The sequence below is a fragment of the Bos grunniens genome, chromosome 4, assembly GCF_055505025.1.
Source record: "Bos grunniens cultivar Pamir isolate PY7600 chromosome 4, Bosgru_T2T1.0, whole genome shotgun sequence".
Lineage (NCBI taxonomy): Eukaryota > Metazoa > Chordata > Mammalia > Artiodactyla > Bovidae > Bos > Bos grunniens.
The window spans coordinates 63,596,973-63,619,499 of record NC_141168.1 but is presented as its reverse complement, the minus strand read 5'-3'; the positions used below and the strand labels follow the sequence as shown (position 1 = coordinate 63,619,499).

The following is a 22,527-nucleotide window of genomic DNA, read 5'->3' as shown; positions in this document are numbered from 1 at the left end:
CTCTCTCAGCCAGAAAGAGCAAGGTTTCTCACAGCCCTACTGGGGGAAAAGGGTGAAATTGTTCCACAGATAAATTATAATCTGCCCTTTCCTTGATAACAGTGACAAAGTGAGACCATACAGACCCCCAGTATCTCCCTCCAAGCAAAAAAAATGTAAAATGAATGTAGGATCCTGGGTGACTGGGCTTAGCTTCTTTCATCGCAGTGAAGTGAAAGTCTCTCAGCATGTCTGACTCTTTGTGACCCCACGGAGTATACAGTCCATGGAATTCTCCAGGCCAGAATACTAGAGTGGGTAGTCTTTCCCTTCTCCAGGGGATCTTCCCAACCCAGGGATTGAACCCAGGTCTCCCACATTGCAGGTGGATTCTTTACCAGCTGAGCCACCAGGAAAACCCCAAAATACTGGAGTGGGTAGCCTATCCCTTCTCCAGGGGATCTTCCTGACCCCGGAATTGAACCGGGGTCTCCTGCATTGCAGGTGGATTCTTTACCAAGTGAGCTATCAGGGAAGCTGGGAAATGTTCTTCTAATGCTATCAGCTGTGATTGATGTGAACTCGCTTGTCACTCCTGCCTAAGTTTCAGTCCCTGGTGCTCCTCACAGTAACTCCAGAATCGCTCACAGCCAAGTTATCAGAGGGAAAGCTGGGTAGTTTTGCAGTGTTATGATGAGACCGAGCAAAGCACAGTCCTTTGGTCAAGGACATTGATGGGTTAAACATCAAGGCCAGGAAACCACTGGAAAATAACGCTATGATGTTACTGAAAAGGTCCATGACCATTTTCTAATCCCTCTGGATGATTTTTCTTTCTGCCTTCCAAAACTGATTAAAGATCATTAGTGTATAATATAGTTTTCATTGCAAGTTTCCAGTAGATAGAAAGTCCAAGGTCGCCCAGAATCAGGCAGGTGACTTGCTCAGAATGGCATTCTCAATGCCCCAGACCCTGCACTAGATGCACATTTTCTGATGCCTTCTCCATTGCTTTTTCTGCCGCACCACATTTCCTTTTGGCCATCACTTTAAATATTTATCAATGGTATAGCAACCCTCCTTAAAAAAAATAGTAAATCTGGCTCCTTTTTCCTGTGCTCACAGCCCTCAGCATCTGTCTCCAAACTGCCCTTCCAGAAGCCTCATCTCTGCTGCAGCCCACTCACCCACTCTATCAGCTCTGGCAGCACGGAGCCCTCCCTTCATCTCCTGCCATGCCCTTTCACAAGCCGCTTGCGTCTCTGCTTCCTGCTGCCTGCACCGCCTCCCCCGCTCTCCGCCTGGCAAACTCCTACTCACTCTTCAAAATTCCGCTCACGTGTCACCTCCTCAGTGAAGCACAATCCTCCTCCCACAGGATGCCTTGTGTGCCTGCTTCCTCCTGTTTTCCCCCAGCACCTGGACTGTTCCTCTCTCTTCTCCCTGAGCCTTTCTTCTTTTTAAAACCTGTGCTGGGTCTTCATTGCCACTCAGGCTTTTCTCTAATTGCAGCAAGCGGGGCTACTCTCTAGTTGCGGTGCTCAGGCTTCTCATTGCGGTGGCTTCTCTTGTTGCAGAATACAGTCTAGAGCATGTGGGCTCAGTAGTTGGGGTTCCCCAGCTCTGGAACACAGGCTGAATCGTTGTCGCACATGTGATAAGTTGCTCCTCAGCATGTGGCATCTTCCCGGATCAGGGATCGAACCTATGTCTCCTGCATTGGCAGGCAGATTCTTTTCCACTGAGACGCCAGGGAAGCCCCCTCAGCCCTTCTTGATCTGCTTCACCCCTCGTCACCAGCAGAGTGCTCTGGCGTCCTGTCACAGGGCTGCTGCCATATTCATCTCATTAGATCTTGGCTGGCACAGAGAAATCCTTCGATTTGTTGTTGTTGTTGAATGGCAGAGTTTCAGGAACTTTGTCAGGTTTACTACACGTAGGAATACGCTTTGTTTAACCAGGAAACATGAGGCAGAAATGCAGAAGCCTGTTGACGAAAGAGAGACCCATTGTCAACAGCAGCTCTTACCAAAGGCACCTGTGATTTCACATGTCATGGAGGTGCTCATCCTGGCCAGAGGGAGGCCCAGCTCCAAGTACAGATCCTCCTGGATCACAGCAGTGCACATGGCACAGTAACTGTAGCCATGGGGGAGTCAGACATTCTAGTGCAGGGGTCCTGGGGCTGGCAGTACAGGTGATGAGAATGTAGCTTTGAGCAGGTCACATGCCCCTTGGGCTTCCCTGGTAGCTCAGCTGGTAAAGAATCTGCCTGTAATGCAGGAGACCCTGGTTCGATTTGTGGGTCAGGAAAATCCCCTGGAAAATAGGCTACCCACTTCAGTATTCTTGCCTGGAGAATCCCCGTGGACAGAGGTGCCTGATGGGCTACAGCCCATAGGGTCACAAGGAGTCAGACAAGACTAAGCACAGTACACATGCCTTTTGGAGGGCTAATGTCTTTCATCTTTAATACAGAAAGATTAGGCTATGAGATTCCTAAAGCCCTTTCCTTCTTGAGGATTCTGTCTAACCTCATGATGATTAGCTGATACTATATTCCATTCCAAGTAAAAATGGCTAGACCCCCTTGAGGAGTGGAGAAACTTTAAATTAGAAATTTAGAGAAAAAGGAAAGAATGTGATGACTTGTTTTTACATTTTTAAGATTATTGTCTGAAGTATATCATGTATTCTGCACAGAAAAAAGTTTCAGATTATATACAATGAAATTAACATAAGCTTCAGCATGTCTTACTGAGATAGCTTCCTGAGTGCAAGGAGATTGCTGAAGCACTGGAATGAATACTAAAGAAAAGCTGACAAAGACTGAAAACTTGGTAAAATTGAATGGCAAACATTAGTCATTGCTCAGTAACTGGAAAGAAGGTAACTTGGGAACTTGGTAACAAATTAATTTGTTTTGTATTTCATAGAGTCTCTGGGTGGAAAGAACATCACTATACTTGGTGCAGAGTTTACCTGGAATCTCCCGCTGGTTTGAAGTGGAGAAGCGTGAAGTGGTAAGGATCAGAGCTTACTCTCAAGTATTGATACTTGCTCAGCACAGTTGTTCACCTGGAGTCAGGCCATGTATTCACTGCTTCTGCTTTGGACTCCAAGTCCCTGGAAACACTCCTAGTAATTTAGTGAAGTTTGTGATGTTGACTGCTATGATGAAAGCTGGAAAGGGACCCATTGGCCTAGCCCAGCCAGCCCGAGTGATCCCTCCAAAATAGCTCTGAATGCAGCCTGTCAACGCCTCAGGCCCTTGAGTTAGAGAAACTGGAATTCCAGCTCCCCTAACCAATCTAGCTATGAGACCTTCACTGTTTATCTTCAGTGGAAGAAAGTTATCTACATTATCTTATTTGATCACCATGTCAAAGCTACAAGGTATGTATTCATTTTTGTTTTGTTATTTGCATTTCTTTATTTTTAGATTTCACATGTAAGTGATAACAAAGAGTGTTTATCTTTCTTTGACTTATTTCACTAAGTATAATACCCTCTAGGTTCATCTACATTGTTGCAAATAATACGACTTAATTCTTTTCTATGGCTGAGTAATATTCCATTGTGTGTATGTGTGCGTATATATACGCAATTATATACCTCACCTCTATCTTCTCTATCCATTTATCTGTGGATGGGCACTTGGGTTGTTTGCATATCTTGGCTATTGTACAGAATGCTGCTACGAACATTGAGGTGCGTGTATCTTTTTGAATTAGTATTTTCTTTTTTTTTCACCATATAGCCAGGAATAGGATTGCTGGATTACATGGTAATTCTGTTTTTAGTTTTTTGAGGCACTTCCATCCTATTTTCTAAGGTGACTGAACCAATTTACATACCCACCAACAGTGTGCTGTGGTTTTCATTTCTCCATGTCCAAGGTACATATTCTTACCCTTCTTTTCACAAGTTTTGACAAGAGGTTAAAAGCCTTTGCCACAGATCCCGTAGCAAGATACTGAAAAAGGATAAACTCAAACCCAGATTTTTCTGACTCCAAAGCTAGGTATGTTTTTTTCTTCTTGCCTTATAAGCAGTGTGAGGCCAGTGTCAAGCCCAGCACAGTATCTGAAACACAGTAGGTCCATGCTGTAACAGTTCACAGTAGAAGGATGCCCCTGTGCTGTTCTCCCTGAGCACCAGTGGAGCGGTCAGTGGGTGTCATTGAGAATGTGGAAATCACAGCAACCAAAGAGCAGTTCAGTTCAGCTCAGTCGCTCAGTCGTGTCTGACTCCTTGTGACCCCGTGGACTGCAGCATGCCAGGCCTCCCTGTCCATCACCAATTCCCAGAATTTACTCAAACTCACATCCGTTGAGTCGGTGATGCATCCAAACATCTCATCCTCTGTGTCCCCTTCTTCTCCCACCTTCAATCTTTCTGAGCATCAGGGTCTTTTCTAATGAGTCACTTCTTCCCATCAGGTGGCCAAACTACTGGAATTTCAGCTTTAACATCAGTCCTTCCAATGAATATTCAGGACTGATTTCCTTTAGGAGGGACTGGTTGGATCTCCTTGCAGAACCGAAGAGCCTTCGATTGTAAAACATTCCCCCTGCTGTGGGAAGGGAGAGAGCATTTGTGGAAGGCAGCCATGTCTGGAGTGAGAACCCCTCCCCAACAGTTATCAAGGCCCCAGCCCCTTGCTGTCAGCCACAGACCTATGCCCCCAAGAATCCCCCCTCCCACCCCTGGCATATCCATTATGTCAGGGGCCAGCCCTTGCCACAGTCCTGATGGAAAAATGTGCCAATTGTGAAGATGTAATGTAGCCCCTTCCTTTTTTAGGTAACAAGCCCAAGCTGTCAGTGAATCCGTAAGAGCAGATCCCACCCAAATTGTCTTCCAAGAATGGCTTGTCCTACCTGCAGTCTCTAAGCATTGAAATGACCCTCAGTTTATTCTGTTCAATCACGCTAGGGGTTTAATGGCATTTTCATTTTGCAAGGCTAAAAAATTCATACAGCTCTCTTAACAAACTGCACTCCATTCAGCAGATTACACCAGTGTGGGTATGTTCTTGTCAAGTCTGAATCAGAGGTCCACAGAGTTGGTCGCTTCCGTGATGGACCCTGTGGCCTCCTGTGGAAGAGGCTGCCGAGTTCATTGCTCAGAAAGTCTTAATGTTTTGCTTCCTGCTGAATGGCATGGGCCCAAACCACAGGAATGTTCTTAGTCATCCTTGCTGTATTAATGATTCAGAGAGCCTTGCCAGCTACTTACTACCCAGAGAGGTAAATTCTGTGAAGTCTTACCAGTGTTCCTAACCTTAGAAATATTATACACACACTCACACAGCCTGCTAATAAAAAGCAGCATGCTGATAGTGATTAAGGGAGAGTTACTAAACACAGCCTTTCAAACAGCAGTTGCCTACTTTATTAGAATATGCAATCTTAGACTCTGTCAAACAGAACAAATCCAACTGGGCTGTTTTGTTCCTGAACACAGCCCACTTCTGACAACCTCGTGTCTTTCTCTTATTCCCGCTGCCTGGCATATCCCCACCTTCTATTAGTGTTGTTGATTTCCTGCTTTAATTGCCAGTGAGAAGGTCCTGATGATGGGGGCACTCAAGACATATGTGCCACAGTGAGTTAAAATTCCTTTTGGACCTTACCAAACTCTAAAAGATTCTGAATACCAAAAGATGTGTTTATAAGTTTGGCTCCAAAATTCAGTTAATATACCTAACCCAATCTAAGACCATTTATGATCTTTATCTCACTTAGTATGACTACTCATATACTTTACTACAGAAATATTAACACATTTGATTAAAGGAAACATCTTTAGACCCTGCCTGAGGATGGTGTAATATACTATATGTGCTATGTTACCTTTCTGAAGTCAGAAAAATTCTGAGTTCTGAAACATCTGGCAGCAAAGATTTCAGATGAGATAATGGGCCTTTATTCTGTAAATCATAACCCCAGAACATTATTGAACATATTATCCCATTCTTTCAAAGATGATAAGCCTCTTTGAACTACTGTTTCCTCAATAATTGTTTTTAAAAGAAAATATTTTTGATTAAAAATAAGCTTATTTAAAACATTTTAAACATGGTGAAAAAGCTATAAAATAGAGTGTACAAATAATGGTATTTCTAAGCCTTAAAGATAATGACAGTATTCTTATGTGCTGTGTGCTACGCTAAGTCGCTTCAGTCGTATCTGACTCTTTGTGATCCTATGTACTATAGCCTGCCAGGCTCTTCTGTCCATGGGATTCTCCAGGCATGAATACTGAAATAGGTTGCCATGTTCTCCTCCAGGGGATCTTCCCCACCCAGGGATCAAACTTGCATCTCCTATGACTCCTGCATTGACAGGAGGGTTCTTTACCTCTAGTGCCACCTGGGAAGCCCCAATATTATCATGTGTGTGCATAGTCGCTCAGCTGTATCTGACTGTGACCTCAGGGACTGTGGCCCTCCAGGCTCCTCTGTCCTTGGGATTTTTCAAGAATACTGGAATGGGTTGTCATTTTCCTCCACCAGGGATCAAACCCACCTGTGTCTCCTGCACTGCAGGTGAATTCTTTACCCACTGAGAGAGAATGTTATCATACTTCACATCAGATCCATCAGAAAGTTGTGTGGCTCTAGGTACTTTCCAAATTACCCAGCATCTGAGCCCTGCTCATCTCCCTTCTGATAGCGCCATCTACTGCCTGATTTCTTTTTAAAATTTAATTTATTTTAATTGGAGGCTAATTACTTTAGGATATTATGGTGGGTTTTCCCATACATCCAGTGCCTGATTTCTCTTTTTATTTATTTTAATTGGAGGCTAATTACTTTAGGACATTGTGGTGGTTTTGCCATACAGCCAGTGCCTGATTTCTTTTTTTAATTTATTTATTTTAATTGGAGGCTAATTACTTTAGGATATTATGGTGGGTTTTCCCATACATCCAGTGCCTGATTTCTCTTTTTAATTTATTTATTTTAATTGGAGGCTAATTACTTTAGGACATTGTGGTGGTTTTTGCCATACATCCAGTGCCTGATTTCTTTTTTAAATTTATTTGTTTTAATTGGAGGCTAATTACTTTTGGACATTGTGGTGGTTTTGCTATACATCCAGTTCCTGATTTCTTTTTTAAATTTATTTATTTTAATTGGAGGCTAATTACTTTTGGACATTGTGGTGGTTTTGCCATACATCCAGTGGTGCCTGATTTCTTTTTTAAATTTATTTAATTGGAGGCTAATTACTTTTGGACATTGTGGTTTTTGCCATACATCCAGTGCCTGATTTCTTTTTTTAATTTATTTTAATTGGAGGCTAATTACTCTTGGACGTTGTGGTGGTCTTTGCCATACATCCAGTGCCTGATTTCTTTTTTTAATTTTTTTTTTTTCAATTTTTATTTATTTTAAATTTTTAAAAGAAAATCCATCCTGAACCCTCCTCCCTCCTCCCTCCCCATACCATCCCTCTGGGTCGTCCCAGTGCACCAGTCCCAAGCATCCAGCATCGTGCATTGAACCTGGACTGGCAAAAAAAAAAAAATCTTTTTTTAATTTATTTTAATTGGAGGCTAATTACTCTTGGACATTGTGGTGGTCTTTGCCATACATCCAGTGCCTGATTTCTTTTTTTAATTTATTTTAATTGGAGGCTAATTACTCTTGGACATTGTGGTGGTTTTTGCCATACATCCAGTGCCTGATTTCTTTTTTTAATTTATTTTAATTGGAGGCTAATTACTCTTGGACATTGTGGTGGTTTTTGCCATACATTCAGTGCCTGATTTCTTTTTTTAATTTATTTTAATTGGAGGCTAATTACTCTTGGACATTGTGGTGGTTTTTGCCATATATCTAGTGCCTGATTTCTGAGTAGTTTCTAAGAGGTTACCTGCTTCTGCCTTTCTGGCCTCCCCCTGCTGCAGCCACTCCTGTACACAGCAGCCAGTCTCCTTTTTAAAACTAAAGTTATGTCATGTAAAAATAGAGACAAGATATAATAAACCTAGTTACCCATTATTTTACTTCAACAGTTATCAAAAAGGCCGATTTTGTGTCTACACCTCCCTCCATTCCCTTTTACACTGGATTGTTTGGAAATCAGTCCTAGACACTATATAAGAATATTTCAGTCTGTGTATTTATCAGAAACATAAATACAGTACCATTATTGTCTTTACGTTTTCCATCTAAAAATTTTAACAGTAATTCCTTGACCATAAAATATCCAATTTATTCACAATTCTCTAATTCATTTTATAGGTTTTTGTTTGTTTTTGTCATCTATTTTTTGAACCTGGACCCAGATAAGGGCCACATATTCACATTGGTTGAAATACCTCCTAGATCTCATTTGATCTATAGGTTCCCCCAAATTATTTTTTTCCTTGCAGCTTTTTTGTTGAAGAAATCAGGTTGTTTATCCTGAAGTGTTTCCTTGAGTCTGGATTTTGCAGACTATGAATCAGTGAGATCACTTAATATGTTTCTTTGTTCCTATATTTTTTGGTAAATTGACAGCTGGATCTAAAAGCTTGATAAAATGTCTTTTTGTCTTTTATTTTTTGCAAGACTACTTCTCAGGTGTTATATGCTGTGGTTGGCAAGCAGCACTGATCATTGCCCCTGTCCAGGAATCTAGTAGAGGTTACAAAAGGGTGATATTTTATCACTTTCTTCATTTATTGATTAGAATACTTCTATAAAGAGAAACATCCCTTCATCGACAATCTGATTACCCTAAGGTATGGGAAAGGAAGTCTAATACTTTTTTCTTTCCTTTGATTTACCAATTTTCAAAATAATAATTTGGTTTCCTAACACCCTATAAGGGCTTCCCAGGTGGCACCAGTGGTTAAGAACCTGCTTGTCAATGCAGAGGACATAAGAGATGTGGATTCAATCCCTGGATCAGGAAGATCCCCTGGAGGAGGGCATGGCAACCCGCTCCAGTATTCTTGCTTGGAGAATCCCGTGGACAGAGGAGCCTGGTGGGCTACAGTCCTTAGGGTCATAGAGAGTTGGACATGACTGAAGCGACTTAGCACCCACTACTACTACTACTACTAAGTCACTTCAGTCCTGTCCGACTCTGTGCAAACCCATAGACAGCAGCCCACCAGGCTCCCCCATCCCTGGGATTCTCTAGGCTAGAACACTGGAGTGGGAGGCCATTTCCTTCTCCAATGCAGGAAAGTGAAAAGTGAAAGTGAAGTCGCTCAGTTGTGTCCGACTCTTAGCGACCCCATGGACTGCAGCCCACCAGGCTCCTCCGTCCATGGGATTCTCCAGGCAAGAGTACTTACAACACCCTATAAATGTGACCAAAGAGGGTTTTATTTTGATAGTTTTGTTTAGCATCATGGATTTAAACATATTTGTTTTGTTTGAATCCACAGCAATTATTACTCATTACTTTTCACATGGTTCCATTTTGCCCATTGAAAGCATTTTCAGGTTGGCTCCTCAGTCCTTTTGACAGTATCCAAGTTGTCTTTGTCACTGAGCTAATACACAGGCCAGTTGTCAAATCAAGCATAGGAATCAGTGTCAAACTTTACTGACAACTTTTAGGCAGTCAAGAGGCTGGGGTGAAGCAGAGAGATATCTGAGACCTCAAGTTTTGTCCTCCATGTCCTTCCTTCCCGTATCACTAATAATTCAGATCTGGAGACAGAGTCTCTAAGGGAAGTTCACAGAGTTCCTCATACAGAAGGCACATTTGAATCATAAAATTTAAATTGTGAAACATTCCAATTTATACTCCAGAGAGTTGTCAAACTGCTCTGGGACATTCTCTAGTGAAGCATGCCTGAGGGACTCTGGGTTTATTTACTGTAAGCAATCTTGTAGCTGGGGACTTCTGCGAAGGGCATTCCATAGATACCATCTCTTCCTCTTAGCAGTTAGTCTATATTGAAGCTTTAATTGACAAGAAGATAAGACCTCAGTCACCTGCTTTCTTTCCTGTTCCCCAAGGACATCCCTCCAGTAAGGAGAGTGAATTGACAGCCGGCCAGCCCAGCTGCTTTAACAAGCCTTCCTTGCTCTCTGGGTAGTCCAGACTCACTTGTGCAATCTTGCCCCAGACCTGAAACCGACCATTTCTCCTATGACTCCTGATTCTTTACAGTGGTGGATAGTAACTAAAGATCACAATCTGGGACCAATGGAAAATAATTTATTGATAAACATTTCTACACAGTATTCTTTATGCACTTCTTTAACTGTCTCCTTAGAATAATTTCACCATCATATAATCAGTAATAGTGACTCATGGATCAGCAGTGGCATGTATCAATTTATGCCCTGTCTGGAGGAGATAACTGTTCTTGGGAATAACCATTTTCCCAGAATTCTCAACACAGAGTGCTGTATATTATTTTAAAATTTCCAGATACTAGGCCAAAAGTGGTCACAGTAGGGTTGGCTTTTTTTGGCATTTGCTGAGTGCTAGTGAAGATGGTATGTTTTCGTATATTAACTCACTTTTTGGTGAATGCACTGATTATATTCTTTGTATAGTTTTCATCAGTATTTGAGATATATTGATAATTCATCTGAAATATATGTTGGAAGTATTTCCCTAGGTTATTATTTGTCTGTATTTACTGTATTTTATTTTGTTTACTTGTAAAATGTCTTCATATTACTAACATTTAAAGGGTAAGCATGAATTTTTAAAAAATTGTGATCAAAAATACACACAAGTCACCATCATAACCGGTTTTAAATGTATAGTACAGTGGTATTAGCTGTATGCACATTGTTGTCCAATATCCATTGAGCAGCAATTTCCCTTTTCCCCCATCCCCCAGCATCTGGCAACCACTGTTCTACTTTCTGTTTCCAAGAGGTTTTGTTGACTTTTTAACTTTCAGTTCATCAGGACTCTCAGACTTCTTTGTGAGTTAACGTTTGTAATCTCAAAACAAAAGTTTAATGTCATAAATAATTGGAAAATAAAACCCTGTTTACCGCCGCTCAGAAACGGCATATTGGCAGTAGCACCCTGCTGGCCTCGTGTGCCGCTCCCTCCCGTGTCATAGCTTTTATGGTGCCCATTCTCTTGCTTTGTTTATTACCTATATATGTCTCTTTAAACAAGTCAGTTTAGTTTACGTGGTTTTAAACTTTACAAGGCATATCCTGGAGATGGTGCAAGTTCAGCTTCAGACTACCACAATAAAGCAAGTCACACGGATTAGTTGATGTCCCAGTGTATGTAAAAGTGATGTTCACATTATACTATAGTGTATTAAGTACGTAATAGCGTTGTCTTAAAAAAGTGTATGTGAACTTTATTCCTAAAAAAATGCCACATCAGTTATAATAGTAACATCAAAGACCACTGATCACAGATCACCATGACAAATACAGTAATGAAAAAGTGTAAAATATTGTGAGAATTAACAAAGTGCACAGAGCATGAAGTGAGCAAATGCTGTTGAAAAAAATGATCCCAATAGACTGACTCAATGGAGGGTTTCAATTTATGGAAAACACAGCATCTGTGAAGCACAGTACAGCAAAGTACAATAAAAAGAGGTACACCTGTGGAATAATGTAATTCTGTATATATTCTAGCATAACTGCATCTGCCAGTATTTACAAGATTAGTCCACGTTATAACACGTGACTTGTTTTCACTGTTGTGTACTATTCCATTGTATACCTCCATACGTTTATGCATTCTTTTTTTGATGGATGTACAGGTTTTGGAGATAAGTATGAATATTTTGTACATGTTTCCTAGTACACATGTATACAGATCTTCTACTCCACTTCTCCTCAGATATATGCCTAGGAGCAGAATTACTGGCTCACAAAATATATAGGTATCTTCATCTTTAATAAATAATCCCAAAGTGATGGAACCGATTTGAACATTCAACAGCAGGAGTTAAGAGATTCAGTTCCTCACATTCTCACTTCATTTGCTACTGTCATACTTATTTTGCCATTCTGCTGAGTGCTTGGTAGTATATCAGTGTGGTATTAGTTTTCACTTCTTAGATCAAAAATGCAGTTTGACACTTTTCTTATGTCTACTGGTCATTTGGGTTTCTTCCTTCATAAAATGGCTATGTTTTTTGTCCATATTTAAGTGGGCTGTTTGCCTTTCTCTAAATGGCTTATAAGAGTTCTTTATATATTCTGGACATAGACTGATGATTTTTACATGTTACAAATATCTTCTCCTACTTTCTGGTTTATCTGTCCTCTTACATAATGTCTTTTGATAAATGTACATTCTGAATTTTGACAGAGTCAAATCATTCTAGTACTTTTGAGTGTTGGTTTAAGATGATTCAGGTGACCTTTAGAAACTATTTCCTTAACCGATAATAATTTCCCTTCCTTAATAATCCTTAAGCTTAGCTTATTATACAGACGAGAGCTTGGCAGACCTCTTCAAAGAGCATGTCAATGTCAGTGCCAGTCACAGTGCTGTACCTTTGAAGAGCAGCAGCAGCATTTTCACAATGAGTCTCCCATTAAAACTCAGAATGGAAAGGTCACTATGACTCTAGTTGGCTCTCCTGGAACAAATAGATCCTGCAGCATATCTGATTATCTTATTTTCTATAACTCACAACTGTGTGCCATCCTGTGCCACCTTATGGTGCTATTATGTATGCATGTGGGGTCCATATGGGCATATGTCCCATCTTCCCAACTGGGCTGAAATCTCCTTGACATCAGAGGATCTGTAAATGCATTTGTTATCTCCTGTGGTACTTTGCATTAAGTATCTAGAAAGATGCTAAGAATATGAAGGGTCCTTGAATATTTAACCTTCAAAAGAAAAGAAAAAATAAATTGTAAAATACATAGGCTTGAATTTTGTTTCAAGGATTAAATTAACTGTTTTAGTGCTAATGTATAATCGGTGATTGCTGATTATTTGAACCACATTTCAAACAGTGAATATAATCACCTTCTCTTCCCAGGGCTTACAAACAGCTAATTTGTCTTCTATATCCTTGTCTGTTCTATACTGATGGCCCCTGGTAGAGATGTTGAGGGGAGCACAGATAATTCAGAATGTGGATAATCTACTTTGTCTTTCTTCTTCAGTGTCACAAAAGCCAATATATATTTATGCTCATTTGTTCTCAGGTAGAAATGAGTCCTCTGGAAAATGCCATTGAAGTGCTGGAGAATAAGAATCAGCAGCTGAAGACTCTGATTAGTCAGTGTCAGACAAGACAGATGCAGAATATTAATCCCCTAACCATGTGCCTGAATGGAGTTATAGATGCTGCGGTTAATGGTGGAGTTTCCAGGTATCAAGAGGTAAGAATTTGGTATTGTTGTGTGAAAGTTTACATTTGTGATTTCTTAAGTTTTCGGAAGTCTTTTATCAAGATATGCACATACATCAGCCTGCTGACATAGGGCTACAATCAATACAACCAGATTTCTTTGCTTAATAGAGCAAATGTATAATCACTGGGGATGCACACTGACTGTGTTTCCCAGAATGTGATATTTTGAGGTTAAAAGTGTGTGTGTGTGTGTTTTCTTGAATAAAAGTAGTGAAGATATCACAATTGTTTAATAAATGGCTACCTAAACCCATTTCCCTGAGTAAAGAGTGATTCTTGGACATAAAAGAATCTAATCTTATTTGATCATTCTGAGTCTTTAGGCAATTTATTTTAGGATAGCGTGTCATAAGCAGATGTTTTTCTGGAATTCCCTTGCTTTCTCTATGATCCAACAAATGTTGACAATCTGATCTCTGGTTTCTCTTCCTTTCCTAAACCCAGCTTGTAAATCTGGAGGTTCTTGATTCAAGTACTGCTGAAACTTAGCTTGAAGGATTTTTAACATAACCTTACTAGCATGGGAAGTGAGCTCAATTGTCCGGTAGTTTGAACATTCTTTAGCACAACTTGGGCAAAGTCTGGGAGACAGTGAAGGACAGGGAGGCCTGGTGTGCTGCATTCCATGGAGTCACAGAGAGTCGGACACGACTGAGCGACTGAACAACAACATGATGTCATAAAAGCTTATGGATTTAGATTTGCTATCTGTTTTACCAAAGATACAAAGTTCATGCAATCTCTGATTTCCTGTTAACAATCAACTCCTTATATTCCCTCTGACCAGCTGCCATACTTTGAATCATTCCATCCAACCCCCAAAAGTGGTGTATAATGGAGTCATTTCTTTAAAGAAGCCTTAGAAACAATAAGTGTGTCTTCTACTTCCTTTGTAACCCTCTTGAAGTAAACTTTCCTTCTTCTTACCAGGCATTCTTTGTCAAAGAATATATCTTAAGTCACCCTGAAGATGGAGAGAAAATTGCACGGTTAAGAGAGCTGATGCTTGAGCAGGTAAGGGGGGCAGAAGTCTTCTCCCTCTTCTATGCACACATGTGCTTGCCTGCCCAGGGTCCCATCTACATGGTTTTCTCTGGGTTGGCCAAAATGTTTGTCCGTATTGTTCCATAAGCTGTGTCAAAAAACCTTTTGTGGCCAGCCCCATATGTCAGTGATCTAGCAGTCACCGGTTACAGATTCAGTTGTGATATATCCTGACTTGCTAATTTCTACTTTTTATTCCCACCTAGATACGGGGTTGGGGTGGGGAGGGACAAAAAAATTAGTAGACTATGGCAGCCCCTTATAGCAAACATGTCACCCCTTGGAACATTCTTTAAATGCTCTGTCCCCAAAGACTTGATGCCAACTTTTCACTCAAGATTTTGGGATCATATAAGTTCAGGCCAACTTAACATGAATGATTCAGTAAATGAATGAATGAGATTCGTACTTAAATGTTAGACTAAGGAAGTGGGCAATCAATAATACCCTTTGCTTTAAAACAGTATCACGCTGTGTGGACAAAGCCTGTAGATCATATGACGTAGACAGAACTAGATACAATCTCATCATCTTCAATTCTACAGAAGCACAGTTGGCTTTTATTTCTTTCGTTTCATCAAATACGAAGAACTAGGGTGAATAATCTGTTGCTTTCTCTTCCCCTGTTGATAGCTGCTGGCCTGAAAATGGTTTAAAAACCATTTTCAAACATGAGATACATTATGGGAGATATTATGGTGGAGAGGCTGGGTTCAATAGGAAATGAATAGGAAACATTTTATATCTATGAAAAATGGAATACATATGATAAAATGTGACAGAAGCATCTCTTTCCATTTGATAATGCCAAATTAATAAAGCATGTTCTAGGAAACAAAGCATGGACTAGGAAATGATGAGGCTGTATCTGGTTCTAGTCCATATTTTATGCTCTGTAGGCTTAGTCCACAAAATTGATACTGAAGGGAGAGAAGTGGCCGTGGACCAGGACCGTGGGTGGAAGAGTCAGTTGGACAGCTTCTAGAAAAGAGGGATTACTTGAAGCTGACCTGCAAGGAAATAGAGGAAAAGTTAAATTCTCACTGTGGCCCTAGGGTTGATGTAGATGCTTGAAATGAAGTGAGCATCTTAGGTCATCAAGTACTTAGGATTATGGAATGCCTTTAGCCTTTGTTGATTTTTAATTCTCTTGTGAGTGGTTTGTCTCACCCCAGGATTCTTACCTGCTATATTCAGTCTGACTGAACTCTTTCCCTCGAGTTAAAATCAAAAGGGTTAGAAAGCCTCTCAATATTCCAGCAAATTTGGAAAACTCAGCAGTGGCCACAGGACTGGAAAAGATCAGTTTTCATTCCAGTCCCTAAGAAAGGCAATGCCAAAGAATGCTCAAACTACCACACAATTGCACTCATCTCACACGTTAGTAAAGTAATGCTCAAAATTCTCCAAGCCAGGCTTCAACAATACATGAATGTGAACTTCCAGATGTTCAAGCTGGATTTAGAAAAGGCAGAGGAACCAGAGATCAAATTGCCAACATCCGTTGGATTATCGAAGAAGCAAAAGAGTTCCAGAAAAAGCCGAAGAATTGATGCTTTTGAACTGTGGTGTTGGAGAAGACTCTTGAAAGTCCCTGGGACTGCAAGGAGATCCAACCAGTCCATTCTGAAGGAGATCAGCCCTGGGATTTCTTTGGAAGGAATGATGCTAAAGCTGAAACTCCAGTACTTTGGCCACCTCATGCGAAGAGTTGACTCATTGGAAAAGACTCTGATACTTGGAGGGATTGGGGGCAGGAGGAGAAGGGGATGACAGAGGATGAGATGGCTGGATGGCATCACTGACTCGATGGACGTGAATCTCAGTGAACTCCGGGAGTTGGTGATGGACAGGGAGGCCTGGCGTGCTGCAATTCATGGGGTCGCAAAGAGTCAGACACGACTGAGTGATCTGATCCAGAAAAACATCTACCTCTGCTTTATTGACCATGCCAAAGCCTTTGACTATGTGGATCACAACAAACTGTGGAAAAATTTTTGAACAGATCAGAATATCAGACCACCTGATCTGCCTCTTGAGAAATCTGTATGCAGGTGAAGAAGCAACAGTTAGAACTGGACATGGAACAGACTGGTTCCAAATAGGAAAAGTGGTAAGTCAAGGTTGTATATTGTCACCCTGCTTATTTAACTTATATGCAGAGTACATCATGAGAAATGCCAGGCTGGATGAAGCACAAGCTGGAATCAAGATTGCTGGGAGAAATATCAATAACCTCAGATATGCAGATGACACCACACTTATGGCAGAAAGTGAAGAAGAATTAAAGAGCCTCTTGATGAAAGTGAAAGAGGAGAGTGAAAAGGTCAGCTTAAAGCTCAACATTCAAAAAACAAAGATCATGGCATCTGGTCCCATCACTTCATGGCAAATAGATGGGGAAACAATGGAAATAGTGGCAGACTTTATTTTTCTGGGCTCCAAAATCACTGCAGATGGTGACTCCAGCCATGAAATGAAAAGACGTTTACTCCTTGGAAGAAAAGCTATGACCGACCTAGACAGCATATTAAAAAGCAGAGACATTACTTTGCTGACATAGGTCCATCTAGTCAAAGCTATGGTTTTCCAGTAGTCATGTATGGATGTGAGAGTTGGATTATAAAGAAAGCTGAGCACCGAAGAATTGATGCTTTTGAACTGTGGTATTGAAGAAGACTCTTGAGAGTCCCTTGGACTGCAAGGAGATCCAACCAGTCCATCCTAAAGGAGATCAGTCCTGAGTGTTCATTGGAAGGACTGATGTTGAAGCTGAAACTCTAAAACTTTGGCCACCTAGTGCGAAGAGCTGACTCATTTGAAAAGACCCTGATGCTGGGAAAGATTAAAGGCAGGAGGAGAAGGGGACGACAAAGGATGAGATGATTGGATGGCATCACCAACTCAATGGACATGAGTTTGAGTAGGCTCCAGGAGTTGGTGATGGACAGGGAGGCCTGGCGTCCTGCAGTTCATGGGGTCACAAAGAGTCAGACACAACTGAGTGACTGAACTGACTGAAGAAGTCTCTCAAGAAAAAGATTGAGGAAGCTTTGTTTTGTCTGCATCATGGGACCCTGTGGAAAGAGCTGTGGCCTAGGAAGCATTAGATCCTATCAAGCCGTGCACGTTATAGCCTTGTGACCTTGGGCGAGTTACATGTCTTTGCAGGACTGTAGGAAGCTGGGAGGGCTGGAGAGGGATGGTCCTCTGGGAAGTGGTTCAGAGATCTGTCTAGTAGACTCGGAGGTACACAGCCCCAGGGCTCCTTCCAGAAAGGACCTGTAGCCCCACCTGCTGGAAGACACCTTGGCCTCTCAGATCCTCCAGCATTGCCTCTGCTGCAGAGTGTCACCTAGCCTAATATCCCTACCTTCCTGGATGACCTGCATCCAGTAACCGGGAAGGAGAGGCCCAGCCTGGCCCGTTGCACACACAGTGCAACTGTGACAGATCATTCAAGATCCAGAGCTGCCTTGGGGTCGGCAGAGGCTTTCAGGATGCCATGCAGGTTCAGTTTCCTTTTTGGTCAAGTCCCGCTCTGCCCCTCCCTCCTACAGGCAGTGATCCCAGGGATACTCCCCAACAAACATCCCAACGTCCATGCCGAAGCCTACCTCCAGGAGAATCCAACCTGCAGCGTTACCTGGACAAAAGGCCGGGCCCTTCGCAGCCAGTGTCCAAGAGGCAGAGGACCAAGGGCCCTGCCCTTAGACCCAAATCCATCCCTCCTCCCTCCCCACAGAGACCGGGCTTGCCCTTTGTGCCTCAGACATACTTCACTTGACATTTATTTCAAGGTGTTTTTATCTTTATGCAAATATTACAGGCAAAGTTGCCACAATTCTGACCCTTAGGAAGGTACTGGATGCTCTCACCCCCACCGGGCCACTCATGTCTGCCCTGAAGCTTTCAAACTTGAACCATCATGGGCTGTAAAGATAAAAGACCATCTAGTAGTGATGTGTGATTTGTTTTCCTCTCAGCCTCTGAAATGTGTCCTTTTGACCACTATAGCATGGGGCATTTTTTTAAATGTAAAAGATGTCTGCTACTCCCATCAAAGGAATTAAGCACTTTTGACCTAGCTGTACAAAGGAAATGTGAATGTTTACATTCATCTCAGTTTAGGTTCTCAGAGCAGGAAACCTTTTTTGAAAATAGGAACTGTTCTTTTTTGCATTATAATAAGTGAACAAGAATAATATTTTTAACAAAAACAAGCAGCATAGCAACTGTTACAGAATACCCTCTCATTTGTTCCTTCCTCCCTGACAGGTTCTGAAAATCTGAGAGAGGGAGGGGTAGGGACAGAGGAACCCATGGGAGAGAGAAGGGGAACATGGCCGAGAGTGCCATCCAGAAAAGAGGTCCCTTGGGGAGTGCCACGTGGTGCGTGCTAAGTCACTTCAGTCATGTCCGACTGGCTCCTCTGTCCATAGGATTCTCCAGGCAAGAATACTGGAGTGGATTGCCGTGCCCTCCTCCGGGGGATCGTCCCGACCCAGGGATTGAACCTGTGTCTCTTACATCTCCTGCATTGGCAGGCGGGTTCTTTATCACCAGGGGGAGAGCCACCTGACCCTCCTAACAGGGAGCCCCCATCCCTTGTCCCCTCCTGAGAAGTGCAGGAAGGGGCCAAAGGGGCACTTAACTGTTTAATATGGTTGTTGTTATGGATTGAAAATACATGGGAAAGAAACTTGGGGTAGTAGGACAGTTAAGTCTTTGGAATCAGACTTAAATTCAGATTCCCATTTGTCCTTTAGTACATGAAAATTTTTCTTTTTTCTTTTTTAAAATTATGTATAATTGCTTTACAGTGTTGTGTTAGTTACAGCAGCGTGAATCTGCCATATGTGCACATATGTCCCCTCCCTCTTGATTCTCCCTCCCAGCCATCTAGGTCATTACAGAGCACTGAGCTGAGCTCCCTGTGTTATAGAGCACTCCCCACTAGCTAGCTGTTTACACAGGGCATTATAATGTATGTCAATGCTACCCTCTCAACTCATCCCATCCTTTCCTGCCCCAACTGTGTCCACAAGTCCATTTGCTACATCTGCGCATGCAGAATTTTCTGATCCTCAGTGTCCTCCGCAGTAAACTAAGGATTGCTCCTATCTTGTCAGATGGGGAGGTTAACAGTAATGTATGCAAAATGCAGGGCACCATGCTTCAATCCCCAGCAGGCACTTAAGGTGGTACTCACTGATGCGGATTTTTTTCCTTCTATTACTCTCAAGGCACAGATTTTGGAATTTGGCTTGGCTGTGCACGAGAAGTTTGTGCCTCAGGATATGAGACCCCTTCACAAGAAGCTGGTCGACCAGTTCTTTGTGATGAAGTCCAGCTTGGGGATCCAGGTGTGTACACAAAGGGTCCACCAGGGGGCAGTCTGACTTCTACCATCTGCTTTTTGTTAGAGGGACCATGAAGTATGCAATAGTGACATCTTTTGGTGTGTTTGCCAAACTGCACCAAAATTTTACCAGAGAGCCCTCAAATATTAAAATTGCATTAACTTCGGTTTGCCACACTTAACTTTCGTGAAAACAAAAAAGTAAATGAGGGAAGGCTTAATGACTTACATTCCTAAGCGCATGTATAAAGGTTTTATGACCATCAGAATGCACTAGTATAGCACAGCACCTCTTGAGTGATTCTGCCCTTACCATTACAATTCTGAAATATTTTCTTTACTACCTGTTTAGGAATTCTCTGCTTGTATACAAGCCAGTCCAGTCCATTTTCCTAATGGAAGCCCTCGTGTGTGTAGAAACTCAGCACCTGCTTCCATGAGCCCAGATGGTACCAGGGTAATTCCTCGACGCAGGTAAGTCATATTCTGAATTATCTGACAATTTGGCATTCCCACAAGATGATCCGGAACGATTCTCTCGTTCTTTATGGCACAATTTGTCAAATACGCGGTTTCTTAATGAAATAAGTAACCCTAGAGGCAGCTGCAGACATCTGCCACTGGTGAAACAGCAACAGCATGAGAAATAAACTCAGACGTTTGATCACATTGAGGCAAATGGGAGGCGACAAAATGGGATGTATATATTTTTTTCCCCTTTGGTTTTTATACCATGCCAGCATGTGATAAAGTGCAATGTAGAGACTGAGTTAACGACCATTTCTTTTTCTCCCTGAAAACAGCCCATTAAGCTACCCAGCTGTCAACCGATACTCTTCCTCCTCACTGTCCTCACAAGCGTCTGCTGAAGTAAGCAATATTACAGGGCAATCAGAAAGCTCTGATGAAGTCTTTAACATGCAGGTACTTGATCAGCTGTTTTCTTTTTGTCTGGTCCTGTTTATTCCCTTTCTGTCTCAATCATGAGTGTTTCCATTCACTCTGCTGTGCTTAGGAACAGACCTACGAGCGAGAATTTGACCTAAGGACAAACCTTTACACACCTGTATTGCTTTATTGGTTCCTGGAGTCTGCAAAGCTGATTCTCTCAAAGCTGCCCCGGCCACTCTAGGAAGACCTGAGCCAGCGGTGGGCAAGCCCGGCCAGGCCCTACGAGGGGAACTTGGAGCTCTGCCTCTGAGTCAGGTCTTCAGTCGGGTGTCCTGGAGCTTGTCACCACCGACCAGCTGCCTCTTAGCGTTGCTAAGTGTTTTGTTCTTTTCCTTAAGAAGATATGGTTTAGGGGCCCATTCTAAGATTTCTCTACTTAGTTTTTTATCATGGGAAATTTCCAACATATACCTGTTTACTAAAGAAAAATAGAGGTTTTTAGGGATTTAAGTGTCAGTGTAACTCTTGCAACAAAAATTTGTGTTTAGATACAGCTAATAGGACATTGATAATCACTAGGTAAGACTCAGCTGAAATTTTCCTCACCTCTGTCTTTGGAAAGGGGGCATAATACATATTGCCAAATTCACGCTTTGAACATACGACGTTGGAGAAAAGGCACAGGCGTGTTCTCTGCCGTTTAGAGGCACTCACCTGTTTACCTGCTGGAGGCTGGGAGCCTTTCTGCTCGTGCTGTAGTCAGGGAGCCGCTGCTGACTGGTCTTTAGTTGTAGGCTGTATGGAGCTGAATTGAACACAAAGGCATTCCTTTGGCAGGTGTCAAAAAATCTCAGTTTTTAAAATTAATTCAGACAGGCATCCTTATTGGTCTGAGTTAGTGAGACTTTTCCATAATTCTTAATGGGCTTTTTTTTTTTTTGCTACTTTGGGGAAAAAAAAAAGTGATTTTGTTTCAAATGTGTCAGTTTAGTCTGCAGCCTTTAAGCCCTGTCTGATAACAGCTCTTGTGTTTTCCAGCCAAGTCCATCTACCTCAAGCTTGAGTTCTACTCACTCCGCCTCACCTAATGTGACAAGTTCTGCTCCCTCGAGTGCCAGAGGTCAGTGCCAAGGTGTGGGGTGACTGAGGGTGCCCAGAGGACCTTCCAGCCTCCCGCAGGCTCAGGCTTTCTCCTTCAAATGGTCCCAGCTCACCACCACCCTGACAAGCCTCTCTTTCCATCTCTTCCCAGCTTCTCCTTTGTTGTCCGACAAACACAAACATTCCAGAGAAAACTCTTGCCTGTCCCCAAGAGAGCGGCCATGCAGTGCCATCTATCCGACACCTGTGGAACCTTCTCAGGTAGTGTTTGTGGGATGGAAATTCTAGGAAACAAGGAAAAGTCTGGATGTTACTTATAGGGCTGCAGAAAGTCATGGTAGCTGCCAGAGACCACCAGATGGGCCGTGTTGACAAGTCCAGCTGGGTGAAGTCCACCTCGGCCCCAGGCCTGTTGTTAGGAATTTCTGTGTGAACTGTCGAATCTGACGTGGATACCTGGTGGTTGCCTGAGCAGTAAAGCTGAGAGAGAATTGGGAAATGATTTTTCCCACTTTGATCTATTTTGTTGCTGCCACTTGAACATTAAGAGAGGTCATGGGTGAATGAGTTAGGGGCGGGGTGTCTGTTTGCATGTGTCTGTAGCAGAAATTTGGAGGAACTCCTTGTACTTCATGTTAGGTCGCTTCAGTCATGTCTGATTCTTTGTGATCCCATGGACAGGAGCCCACCAGGCTCCTCTGTCTGTGGGATTCTCTAGGCAAGAATACTGGAGTGGGTTACCATGCCCTCCTCCAGGGGATCTTCCCAACCCAGGGTTTGAACCCATATCTCTTATGCCTCCTGCATTGGCAGGCAGGTTCTTT

The 22,527-nt window shown here is 42.3% G+C and overlaps 1 protein-coding gene and 1 long non-coding RNA gene across 16 annotated transcripts in view; one reads left to right on the top strand and one right to left on the bottom strand.

The window, feature by feature from the left end:
* DOCK4 (dedicator of cytokinesis 4) overlaps positions 1 to 22,527 on the top strand; it is a 479,600-nt gene that overhangs the window by 444,884 nt on the left and 12,189 nt on the right. For 2 of the 5 annotated variants that reach the window (XM_086396606.1, XM_086396605.1), the window contains 8 exons: positions 2,916 to 3,002; positions 13,097 to 13,273; positions 14,236 to 14,319; positions 19,596 to 19,715; positions 20,064 to 20,185; positions 20,515 to 20,581; positions 21,641 to 21,722; positions 21,855 to 21,964. In XM_086396606.1, coding sequence (XP_086252732.1) covers positions 2,916 to 3,002; positions 13,097 to 13,273; positions 14,236 to 14,319; positions 19,596 to 19,715; positions 20,064 to 20,185; positions 20,515 to 20,581; positions 21,641 to 21,722; positions 21,855 to 21,964 — 849 coding nt within the window. Of the gene's footprint in view, positions 1 to 2,915; positions 3,003 to 13,096; positions 13,274 to 14,235; positions 14,320 to 19,595; positions 19,716 to 20,063; positions 20,186 to 20,514; positions 20,636 to 20,726; positions 21,723 to 21,854; positions 21,965 to 22,527 lie in introns of those variants that run through there. The other 3 variants (XM_086396604.1, XM_086396603.1, XR_015162547.1) reach the window with 2 other exon arrangements.
* The window catches only part of LOC147374254 (uncharacterized), a 100,670-nt gene continuing 89,591 nt past the window's right edge, over positions 11,449 to 22,527 (bottom strand). For 2 of the 11 annotated variants that reach the window (XR_015162549.1, XR_015162556.1), the window contains 2 exons: positions 21,317 to 21,407; positions 11,449 to 12,772 (listed from right to left, as the gene is read on the bottom strand). This is a non-coding gene — a long non-coding RNA (uncharacterized LOC147374254). Of the gene's footprint in view, positions 12,773 to 14,132; positions 14,270 to 15,235; positions 15,360 to 20,719; positions 20,735 to 21,316; positions 21,408 to 21,885; positions 21,988 to 22,050; positions 22,184 to 22,527 lie in introns of those variants that run through there. The other 9 variants (XR_015162559.1, XR_015162560.1, XR_015162551.1 and 6 more) reach the window with 8 other exon arrangements.